The following is an 11,282-nucleotide window of genomic DNA, read 5'->3' on the forward strand; positions in this document are numbered from 1 at the left end:
GCCTTCTACATTCAAAGCATGTGGTGAACCACACAGAGACCTTCCGCCTGAGGAGCCCACCTGCAGCCTGCCACTTCGGGCGGGGAGACGGGAACCGTTGGAGAGGGCAGCAGGGGGGTGACCACGACGTCATGACCAAGTGTCTGCTGAATGTGACGAGACACAAATTTCTGTGCCGCCGGCTGGCTTGACTCAAAGCCCGCCACTTCCGCCAAGCCCTGATAGGCTGTGGAGTGTGCTCAGCACCTCTGTTTTGCTCAGGGGTGAAATGGGGATGCTGCTGCCTCTACATCAGAGTTGTGGGAAGGAGCCAACAAGTGGACACAGCACAGCCCTGGCATCCAGCGGCCTGGCCCCGGGAGGGCCGGCCACGCTCTCCCAGCCTCTGTGCACCTTCCCAGACGCCCATCTGCCGCTTCTCATCCACTTCCTGGACCCTGACCCATCTCCCAGTGGGGTTCAACACATCACCGCAGACTCACTGGCTTAAACAACACACACTTATCCTTTCAGCTTTGGAGGTCAGAAGTTCAAAATGGGCCTCCCCGGGCTCAAATCAGTGTATCTGCAGGCAGGGCTCCTTCTGGAGGCGGGATCTGCTTCCTGGCCTTTTCCTGCTTCTCCTGGGTTCCTCGTCCATCCTCGAAGCCAGCAGTGGCCTCTCACATCACGTCACATCTCTTTCTCAGGGGAAGGAGGACCCTGTGATTATGCTGGGCCCACCTGGATAACACTGGATCACCTCCCCATCCAGTCAACGCTAAAGGAAACCAACCCTGAATATTCATCAGAAGGACTGATCCTGAAGCTCCAATACTTTGGTCACCTGATGCGAAGAACTGACTCACTGGCAAACACCCTGATGCTGGGAAAGATTGAGGGCAGGAAGAGAAGGGGGCGACAGAGGATGAGACGGTTGGATGGCCTCACCAACTCAATGGACATGAGTCTGCGCAAACTCCGGGAGATGGTCATGGACCGGCAGGCCTGGCGTGCTGTAGTCCATGGGGTCACAAAGAGTCAGACACGACTCAGTGACTGAGCAACATCTCCCCATGCAGGGATCCTGAACTTAACAACAGCTGCAAAGCACCCCGTCAGGCAGTCGCGGTCACCGTTTCCAGGGGATCAGGACAGACCTCTGTGGGCCACAGACGCTCCCCCGCTAGGTCCCAAGGCCACGGTGCTGTTCGGTACCTCCCGCCTCTGAGCACAACACCCTCACTCTTCCACTGACTCTTCAGGCCAGTCCTCCCTGCACACGTTCACCAGGAGCCCTCACTCAAGTGCAGGGGCAGCCAGCACGGCGCCCCCAGTCGGGAGGGCCCTCTATCTGAGGACAGAAGCCCTGCAGCAGGCTCAGGGTGCGGGGGAGTCAGGAGCAGGCCTGGTGGGTGCTCGGAGAAACCCAACAAAAAAGCGGAGTGGAGAGGACCAAGGGCGCCTTTGCAGGAGCCTGCGGGCTGGTGCCGTCTTCTGGCCTCACCGAAACAAGGAGCAAGGGAGGAGACTTCTCAGCGACCTGACTTCCCCACCACATCCGAGCGCAGGCCAGTTTACCCACCGTAAACTGGAGCATGGCGTCATGTGTCCCACATAGCTCCCAACCTACACCTCTGCAGCCCTGGACTCAAGTGCATACGATTTACTATCGGTAAAACAGACATGGAGATGGTCTGAATCAACATGCTCCACGGGGAGCAAGGATGTCCCCCAAGCAAGCAGGAGCAAGAAGATTACTTGTTACTTTGAAAACTACTCAGTGGGCTTCCCTGGTGGTTCAGCGTTCGCCTGCCAGTGCAGGAGACACAGGTTCGGTCCCTGGTCTGAGAAGATCCTGCATGTGGAGGAGCGACGAAGCCCGGCGTCACAGCTAATGAGCCTGTGCTCTAGAGCCTGCAAGTCCCAACTGCTGAGCCCACGTGCTGCAAATGCTTAAGTCCAATGCCCTGGATCTGGGCTCCCCAAGAGAAGCCACCGCAGTGAGAAGCCCAAAAACTCGCAACTAGAGACTAGGCCCCACACGCCACAACCAGAGAAAAGCCTGTACACCAAGGAAAATGAAGACCCGCCACAGCCAAAAATGATCAAAAACAAAACAAATAAACAAAAAAGACTCGTCGTATACGTGGCATTCCTTCCAAGTGTGCAAGCAAGCTTTTTACATGGGGAACTGCTATTTCACACAAAACTGTTTAGTTACCATGGGGCCGGAGCACATTTCCTCAAACCAAGGGCCTCTCTGCACTTTCAGTGAACACATGTAACTTCTGCCAATTTCTTCCTATGCGTTTCTTCTAAGTGATAACTGTTGAAATGTGACTTTAATGTAATAATAACGTAGGGTGCGCATTCTGTATGGGCATTTTTATTTCATTTCTTAAATAATTTGTTTACCCTGTATTGCTTACAAAACACAGAAAGAAACTGTCCACAAGCGAACTGGAAAATAAAAAAAGACAAACAAACTGGATCTTCACCACAAATAACCCGAGAAAGCCTGCTCTGCAGCATCTGCCCAGGCACTATTCATTCACTCATTTTAACTTAGCTTTTCCAGGACACACTGTATCTTTCCAACAGGCAACATGACACTAACGCTACCAGAAAGCACCCGCTAGCTAAGGCTCCAACCAGACTGTTTAGGTGAACTCTGGCCATCAACACTTTCTGCACGGCCAACACGTGCTGCATCTGCTCGTTCCGGGCGGCGGCGTTGGCCATGGGCAGCGACTGAATCCCTGTGGCGTGGCTGGTCAGTTAAGGACTGCGATTGCCACCGTGTGGCCGGTGGCCACCTTACTACACAGTACAGGTTACACCCTGAGCATCCTCTCTCCTGCTCCCAAGACCCGAGTGGCCTTCTCCAGCAGTACGGGTCCCGGGAGGAAACCAGGTTTAATCTGTCCTCATCAGTAGCAGTAGGAGGCTTGGAGTGCTTCAGAAAGAGGAGGAGCCCCCAGGCTAGTGCGGGCTGGACATCACACAGAGCTGGAGGAGGGGGACTGCCCAAAGCGTGGGGCTCAGCTCAGCAACCTCACCCACCAGCTTCTTGGGGGACATCCTGCGGGCCAGGCACGCCAGCCCCATCTGCTTTGCCTCTGCCCTCACACGCTGAACACAGGAGGGAAAGGCTGAGATTCGTGGGGAAACACTCTGACTGGTCCACCTATGATGGCTATAAAAGAGAAACTGAGGTTAGGGATTGAGGAATGTCTTTAACCAATTCACACCCAATTTGTTTGACTGAATAATTTCTCCTCCAAACTGACAAACTACCAACTCTAAGAAGCTAGCACTTCCAAATTACCTACTACCAACTATACTTCAATTAGGAAAAGAAAACTACCTGCCCTTCACTATTTCAGAGGAGCGGCTGGATATCTAGCCATGTAAACAGGCTAAAGAGTATTACAGGTGCTTGTTTGAAAACTGCAATTGCACCGGGTCAATTAAGAGCCTTGAAATGTAATTTATTCCCCAAAGTCATATTGATGAAATGTACTTGCAATTCTAGATGCATAAGCCTAGTTTGCTCAGCCTATAGAGAAAAGCGCCCCCAAGTCCTTCTGAAAGCACCATAAAGGGGGTGGTGGGAGGGAGCCAAGAGGTCAGACTGCCACCCAGACACCTGGAGTCACGCCCTGCATGTGATCGCGCTCTGCATCACACATCACCCCAACAATCTCACACAGCCCCTCTCCAAAGCACAGGCCAGTTTACCAACTTACTGCACCAGTCAGACCTTCTCCTGGTCCATATTCCTGGGCTGGTACCTCACACGGGACGCTACCCTCCCAGTAGCAGGATGTCAGGGAAACCAGTCACTGGCCTCCCTTGCCCAGGGCGGGCAGGCGGGCGGGCCTGGGTTTCCAATATCCTATGCCAGGCGGGAGCTCGTGGAACTGTTGTGGTTGCACAAGGACGGGGACTTCCCTCCCTTTATCGTTTAGGTTCCCAAATGACACAGAGCCACCCACCGCCCCAAGACTTTGACATGGTGCTCCCTCACATTTGGAAAGGTAAAGCCCCGGTCGGTCGACTGGATGACCTGCACCCCCTGGAAGGTCACCTGGGCATCTCTGCGAATATTAACATAACAGTGGTCCCAGCCAAGGGGGCAGCAATGCAGCACCAGCTCTGACCAGCGCACCCAGGCGGTGCGCCCTCCAGTCCCGGCCTTCTCTGCCCAACACCAATGACAACGACACTCCTCCTCCTCAAGGCGTGACCCCGCGGAGTCCCCTCCCCCCCATCCCCACACCCTGGCTCTTCCTAGCTCACAGCAGCATCTTTAAGTTCTGGAAGCAGTCACTCTTATCCAGGTCCGTGTATTTCCCTACCCAACAAACTTTCCAGTTACCTCCGGCTGCCAACTTCCAAGTCTACACCACCAACGCTCAGAAGTAGGCCTGCTTCTCTTCAAGAGGGTTTCAACACATGTGACTTCTCATTAGCCGAGTCGTGTGTTAACTTACTACCAAAATGGCATAACTGACTTTCTTGCCTACGCCTGACACTTAAAAATCCTGCTTCCTCCAACTTTCCTAAGTCCAAATTAGTTCAAAACAAGAAGTTTGTGAAGCAGGTGACATTTTAACATATAACTGTCATAGTACATCTCAAGAAACACCTTGTTACAACTCCAGTCTCCAAAGTTCCTTTGCCTTGGAAATCAAGGAGAAGCACCCAGGCTATGAACTATTCAGGCAAAAAACCAGAAACAATAACAAACTCAAAAATACTCAAAAGGAAACATCATTAAGGTCCATTGATGCCCTGTGTGTGGGAAAAGACCTTTTCCTGGCAAAAGGATCAAAAATGCCAATCGAAGCAACTGAACGTTAAAAGCAATAAAACTGAATTAGCAGCTATCAAAGCGAAATTGGTTTATGGCTTCGGCATTCTCTTTCACACCAACTTGGCCAGCCAGCCACCTCCGGTACTACTGTTTTGCCTTAGGGTTGCCGTTTCCTGAATGAGTGTCTCCCACAGAAACACTTAACAGAAGAGGAACAGTCCCGGGGTGAGGAAGGTGAGGATACAGCGGCAATCCCACAGGTCAAAGACACGGCTCTTATGCAAGGCTAGTGCCTGAGACCACCAGATAAGTTTGGGAAAATGAATGAACGGCTGCTGGGCCTCTTTCCTGGGGTCTCTGTGCTGTGTGCAGCCAAGGAGAGGCAGACACTACCCACGTCAAGAACAGGGCCTGAAAGCCACGGCTGCCCCCGTGCAGTGCAGGTGTGTGCGCGCGCTCGGAGCCTGAAGCACAAAGTGGGCCAGGCATCCGCGCAGGCCTGGGCAACTAGCCATGCACCTGGATGAGGAAGGCAGCCCACCTGAGTCCTTTAAGCAGGGCGGGGACCAGGCAGCCTGCAGGGAAGAGAGGAAGCAGGGAACAGTAAGAGGCCTATTGCAAAGTCCCAGCATGAGGCAACAGGGGCCTGGCGGGTGGAACACCGAAAGGGTTTGGTTAACAGGACGTGGGATTTAGAGACAAGAACTCAGGGCCAACTTCCAGGTTGGGACACTCCTGTGACCCGGCCTCCCTGCGACAAACGTGATTGGCAACCACGTCAAGATTCTGGATACTGGATAATCGTCAAATAATACCCTCAGCAGAAGGCCCCCAAGCTGACCAGGTGTCCCAACAGTGTCCCACCACACCAAATCCACCATCCTCTCCTCCTGAGCCCATGGCATTTTTCTTAAAATAGTCTATCATTAACCTTAAATATCTGCTTAAGCACATCAAGCCCAGGGTTTCATAAACAATGCTGCTTGGACTGAGGCTGGTCAGTTTGCTTCCTAATCCATGTTAGGATATAATTACTGCAGAAACACGAGTACCAGCCGGCCCCGCCTGCGCGTGGCACGCCTGATTAACCTGCGCCTGTCCCCGCCCCAACTGCGACCCTGTGACCATCACAACACGGTGACTGAACACCACAGCGCCCAGCACTGCACACACCTGCCTCCACCCTCACGGCCACCCTGCAGGGTCCCACCGACCTCCCTTTCCGGGATGCAACAACTGAGGGCTTAAGCAACGTGCTGAGGTCACACAACAATTAAATGGCAAAGTCCAAGCTCAGACTCACGCCTGGCGCTAAGCCTGTACTCGCTCTCCGGCCACCTGCCTTCCTTGAGTTCACACAACGGCTTCTTTCTCCCTTTCCACAAAACTGACTGCGCCCCCACCCCCAAAAAAGCCAAGATGAAAGTATACATTTTTTTCCCCCAGTTATGTGTTATAAAACTTAATCAATCTTTTGTTAATAGATAAGGTCAGCAGTCTGGAAGAATCAGGAGGGTAAATGCCTGTGGAGAGTAACTTTCAAACCCATCAAAACTTGACAGGCTCACATCAGAGTCAGATGTTTTTAGGTTTGGCCTAAATTCTTCAAAAAAAAATTTTTTTTTCTGGATTCTCCCAAGTTGATGCTCACTTCGTAGGGTTCTTTTACCAACCGAAGCTACTGTGAGAGGATAAACTATATTCTCACATTATTTGACTTTTGCCTTGTTATGGTGCTGAAAAGGAAACATGCTTTAGATGGACTAAAATGCCCAGGTGTAGTCTATTTGGAGGCACGTGTACAAGACAACTCACTTTCTATTCCTAAACCTGCTTTAGCAGAAAGGTAACTTGAAACTCTGTGAAATCTACCCACACAGGTTTGAAAGAAAAAGAAATCCACCATTGGGGCACCCCAAACAAAAAGACACAGAAGTCAGTGACGAATTCTTTTCAGAAACGGTGGACCACACTCATTGATTTGCTCCCAGCTTGGGGTCCTGGTAGCAATGGTCTGAGCGTTGTACAAAAGTACAAAATGAAACTGTCTGTCCCCATTAGTTTCAAAGATGACACTCAGACTGCTCACGCGGGCAGCAGAATCACACCAGGGAACACACACCGAGGTACTGACGCTGGTGCCAGCCAGCCCTGAGCAGCAGAAGGGAGGCCTCGGGAAAACTTCCTGTTGACTCCTAGGGGGCATGAACAGCCCTGATTATCACCTCTGAAGTACCCCAGAGGGCAGAGGCCAGTGCGGGTCCCTCCCGCAGCCCCCTGGCCTGCACTGCCCCGGAGTTGGAGGGTAAATAAACTGCCGAGCAAATTCATTCCTGGCCAGGCCCCGATGGAGGCCACACCTCAACAATGCTATTTGCCTCCCAACCTGAAAACGTGCACAGGCCTCACAGGAAGGAAGCATGTGGTCGCGACCCCAATGAACTGCCACCATACCCGCCCCCCCATCTTTTCCCTCTCTGCCCTTCTGAACTTTCCCAACTGCTCAAAACAAGACATTTTAAAAATAACTTGGCCTGAGCAGTTATTCTCCAGCAGACATACAAAGGGTGTGCAGAGTCAGTCAAGAAAAAAATAAATAAATGCGACCCCTTTACAGCAGAGCAGGAGGAGAGCCAATTAACCTGTTGATAGGGGAAAAGCGCCAATCTAACCAGCCTCTCCGGCTCCTCTGAAACCAGCCTGCCTAGGAGCAGTGGGCAAGCGATGCTCCTCAAGGGCAGAACTCCTCAAGCTGATCAGAGCCCTGACAGCTTTCAGCTGCTGAGTCTATGGGAACCAAGGTGAACACCAAACAGGTGCAGACATTTGCAGAGCCTGGCTTATGAAGCCAGGCACAGTGGATCACCACAACCCCACCCTTCTCGCTTTTTAATAGGAAGGATTCTTTTAAACCGAGTACCACATTTGAGGAGTGGGAAGGCTAAGAAAGGCTGACAGAGATTGCCTGAGACACAAGCGGCTTTTTAGACGGCACACCTGTAGGAGCTCACAGAGTGTCGACAGCCCTAAGCCTACAAGGAGAAGGTGACGACCGTAAGCCCTACAAAGACAAGGTACCTTCTGAAAAATAAATCCAGGACAGAGACCCACTTGAAAGAAACAAGGGTTGTAAGTTTATGGAATCAGTAGTAGTAAACTACAACCTCTGTGATCCAGTTTGAAAAGGCAGTAAATTTGCAGGTTAGTGATTTTATGGGTGACTTTTCCAACGCAAACTTGCATATGAGAACCAAAAACTCCTAGAGAAAATAAAGTAGTCTTAACAGCAGGCATGACTTCTGAAAATTCTTCCCCCACTCAACACTCTCTGGTCTTTGAGAAAAGCCCTTGAAACTTGTGGACATGACTACTTCCCCAGAGGCGCAGCTCTACCCCAGAAATCCGCTCTGCATTGGGGGTCATGCTGATCAGCTATCGCTTGTGTTTAAAACACTTGAAAAAGTGCTAAGACAACCTAACTATTGGGTTTTTGTCTCGACAGGATGATACTTAAAAAGGACACTGAAAAGCAACCCCTTTTTTAATATTCAAAATCCTCCCGGGCAATGTACTCCTCTGGCTAGTTGGCTTAATGACACATGACAAAAGCTCTATGAAGTTATTGCCTTGCTGGGGTCAGAAGACACAGCCCCAGCCTGGCCGTGGATGGGCTGCCCTGTCCCCCATTAGTGGCCACTGAAATTCCAGTGGGAAGTGCTTTCTGCCGGCATCTCCACCACTTTGCCTTTTGCTATCCTGCAGGCCAATTTTTTTCAGGGCACATTCAATTGCTGGCCGCCCCTTGTTATTCACAGGGGAGTACCAGTCACGGTGAGTTTCCACCAACCAGGGTGCAGCACCCCATGGCAGGAACGCTGCCTTAGCGCCCCTGTTCATTTCCGCAGCCCAAAATCTCCGGCTGAAAGCAACTTAAGTTCAGCTCATTCAATACCCCCTTCATTCAGAAGCCCTCTTTTTGACTCCTGCCTGTCTGTCCCCCTCTCGAAATAGCTAAGGACCCTCTCTGAAGACTTCTTACACTTTGCCCTTTCAAGCACTTGGGCCACGAGCCTTCGAACCACCAGCTCTGATTGTGCTATGTAAGCCCAAGCAAGACCCTTTCCTGTCCAGACCCTCTACATCAAACCTCTATTACCAAGCCCTTGTTATTATCTCAAAGCTGAGCAGTCTGAAAAACTGCCGGCATCTAGACAGAAAATTAAGTTACCTCTGAAGTCAGGTTGAATTCGGAGGTAAGGAGTCGTAGGCTGGGGGGGGGGGTGGGGGGGGGGGCGGCTCACGTAGTTTCAAACGCATACCTGGCCTGAGGCACCGCACACAGCCAGGTTACCTAACTCCCCGCAAAACGACTTAACTCGGAAACGAAGAGCGCGCCCGGTTCCGAATCCTGGGCCCGTCCAGAGGCTGCGAACCTCTGCGCCCCTTGCAGGTGTTTCCAAACCAAGCCGGAGGCCAGCAAGTGTTGCTACGGAGCGATCGGGGTGGTGGTGGTGGGGGTCGGGGGGAGCCCCGCTTCGAAGCCCCCGGTGGGCTCTCGGGGTGGGGGGAGAGAGTGCGCGCGAGCAGGTGCGGGCCGAGCTCCAGAGCCCACGGAGGTCTCCGGTTTCCCAAGCGTTAAGCGGGGAAACCACGCGACGCCCCACCGGGGCCGTGGGGGACACAGCTCCCCGGAGCCCGGCTTCCCCACCCGAGGCGCACGGCAGAGCCCGCAAGCGCCCGCGTCCCTCCGCGGCCGGGCCCGGAGCGCCCTCCTTTACAACTAGGGGGGCTCCGGGCGCTTTGTGCCGGCCAGGAAGGCCGCCGGGGGACCCCATGTGCCGGACAATGCAGCGGGCGGGGAGGCGTGGGGGGGACGGTGCGCATGCCGCCCGCCCCCCACCCGCCGGGCCCCCGGCATGACGGTGCAGCGTCGGCCGGGCCGGGACGGCCCGGCCGAGGCCCGCGGGCCGCCCGGAGCCTGCGTAAAGATGGCGAGCCCCTCGCGTGGCTCCCGCGGCTCTCCGCCCCCCCCGCCCCGGCCACAATGGAAGGCGCCCCCGGCCCCCGCCGCGGCCGGCCCGCGGGGCCTCACCTTCCATCTCCATGTCCTCGGGCTCGCTGAGCTGCTGCTCGCCCGCTTTCTGCTGCTGCTGCTGCTGCTGCTGCTGGTGGTTCATGTCGGCCGCGGCCTGGGCCTCGCCTGCGGCCGGGGGCCGGGGCTGCGGGCCCGGCGGGCGGGCGGCGGCGGCGAGCCGGGGCGGCGGCGGCGGCGGCGGCGGCGGCGGGGCGGCCTCCTCCTCCTCCTCGCGCGCGTCGTCGGCGGCGGCGGCCCCGGGGCGGCCCACGGCGGGCGGCGGCGGAGGCAGGGAGACGCGCACGTACTTGCTCGCGATTCGCCCAATCTCGGCGCCGAGGCGGGCGGGCGGGCGGCGGGTCGGGCCGGGCGGCCTCGTCGCTCGCTGCTGCGGCCGCCGCCGCCTCAGCCGCCGCTCCCGCCGCCGCCGCCGCCGCCGCCGCGGGGCCCGCCTCCCGCCGCCGGGGCCGGGGCTGCGGGGCCGCGGGCCGGCCGGGGGCGGTGGGCGGCCGGGCGGGGGCCGCGGAGTCAGCCCCGCCTCGGGCCGGGCGCGGCGGGCGGGAGGCCTGGCCGGCCGCGGCGGGCCTGCGGGGCCGGGGGCCGGCGGGAGCGGCGGCGGCGGCGGCGGCGCGGGCGGGCGACGGGCCGGCCGCGCTCGGGGCGCTGCGGCCTCCGCCTCCTCGGCGTCGTCGTCGGGGCTCCGGCAGCGGACGCGGCGCCCGGCGGCTCGGCTCGGCTCGCTCTCAAAATGGCGGCGGCGTGAAATGTCACATCCGCATGGGGGGCCCGAGAGCGAGCTTGCGAGCGACGAGAGCGGGCGGGCGGGCGGCGCAGCGAGCGGGCGGGCGGGCGCCGCGCCGGAGGGCGGAGCGGGAGCGGGAGGCGGAGCGGGGAGGCGGAGCGGGGCGCGGCCAGCCTGCCGCCGCCACCGCCGCCGCCGCCGCCGGCGCCTGGGTCCGCCCGCCCGCCCGCTCGCGGCCCTCAGCGCAGCGGCCCCGCGCCGCCCGCCTCGGCCTCTCCCGACCCGGGGGGCCCGCCCCGGAGCCTCGCGGCCCAGCCCCGGCGTGCGCGCCCGGGGGCCCCAGTCCTAGCGGGGAGAGTGGCCCCGGCAGGTGCCCCGTCCCCGGGCGTGTGGTCAACCCAGGAAGCCCCAGGGCCGTCCGGGGAGGGGGGCGGGGGGTGCAGTGGCCGAAACCCTGCCCGGACCCAGTGACCGCGGGAGGGTTGGCTGATGTCGCCCGGGGACTCGGCAGAAGACGGCCCGGATCGGAGCGAGCGGCCGGCGCCGGTCAGCCCTTGCTGGCCCTGGTGATGATTGTTTTACCTCTTTGAAAACAGATGTGTAATCCATTCAACCCAGTGCCGCGCTTTGCGAGAACTTTTCTCACTGGAGCCCAAACCAGACAC

General features: G+C 56.8%; 1 protein-coding gene across 1 annotated transcript in view; it reads right to left on the reverse strand.

Annotated features, from left to right (window-relative positions):
* The window catches only part of USP7 (ubiquitin specific peptidase 7), a 53,429-nt gene extending 43,134 nt beyond the window's left edge, over positions 1–10,295 (reverse strand). The window contains exon 1 of the mRNA XM_043914292.1: positions 9,894–10,295. Within this exon, the coding sequence (XP_043770227.1) occupies positions 9,894–9,978 (85 nt within the window). The 5' untranslated portion in view covers positions 9,979–10,295. The remainder of the gene's footprint in view (positions 1–9,893) is intronic.
* Between the last annotated feature and the right edge of the window lie 987 nt (positions 10,296–11,282).

This window comes from Cervus elaphus, chromosome 10 (assembly GCF_910594005.1).
Source record: "Cervus elaphus chromosome 10, mCerEla1.1, whole genome shotgun sequence".
Taxonomy (NCBI): domain Eukaryota; kingdom Metazoa; phylum Chordata; class Mammalia; order Artiodactyla; family Cervidae; genus Cervus; species Cervus elaphus.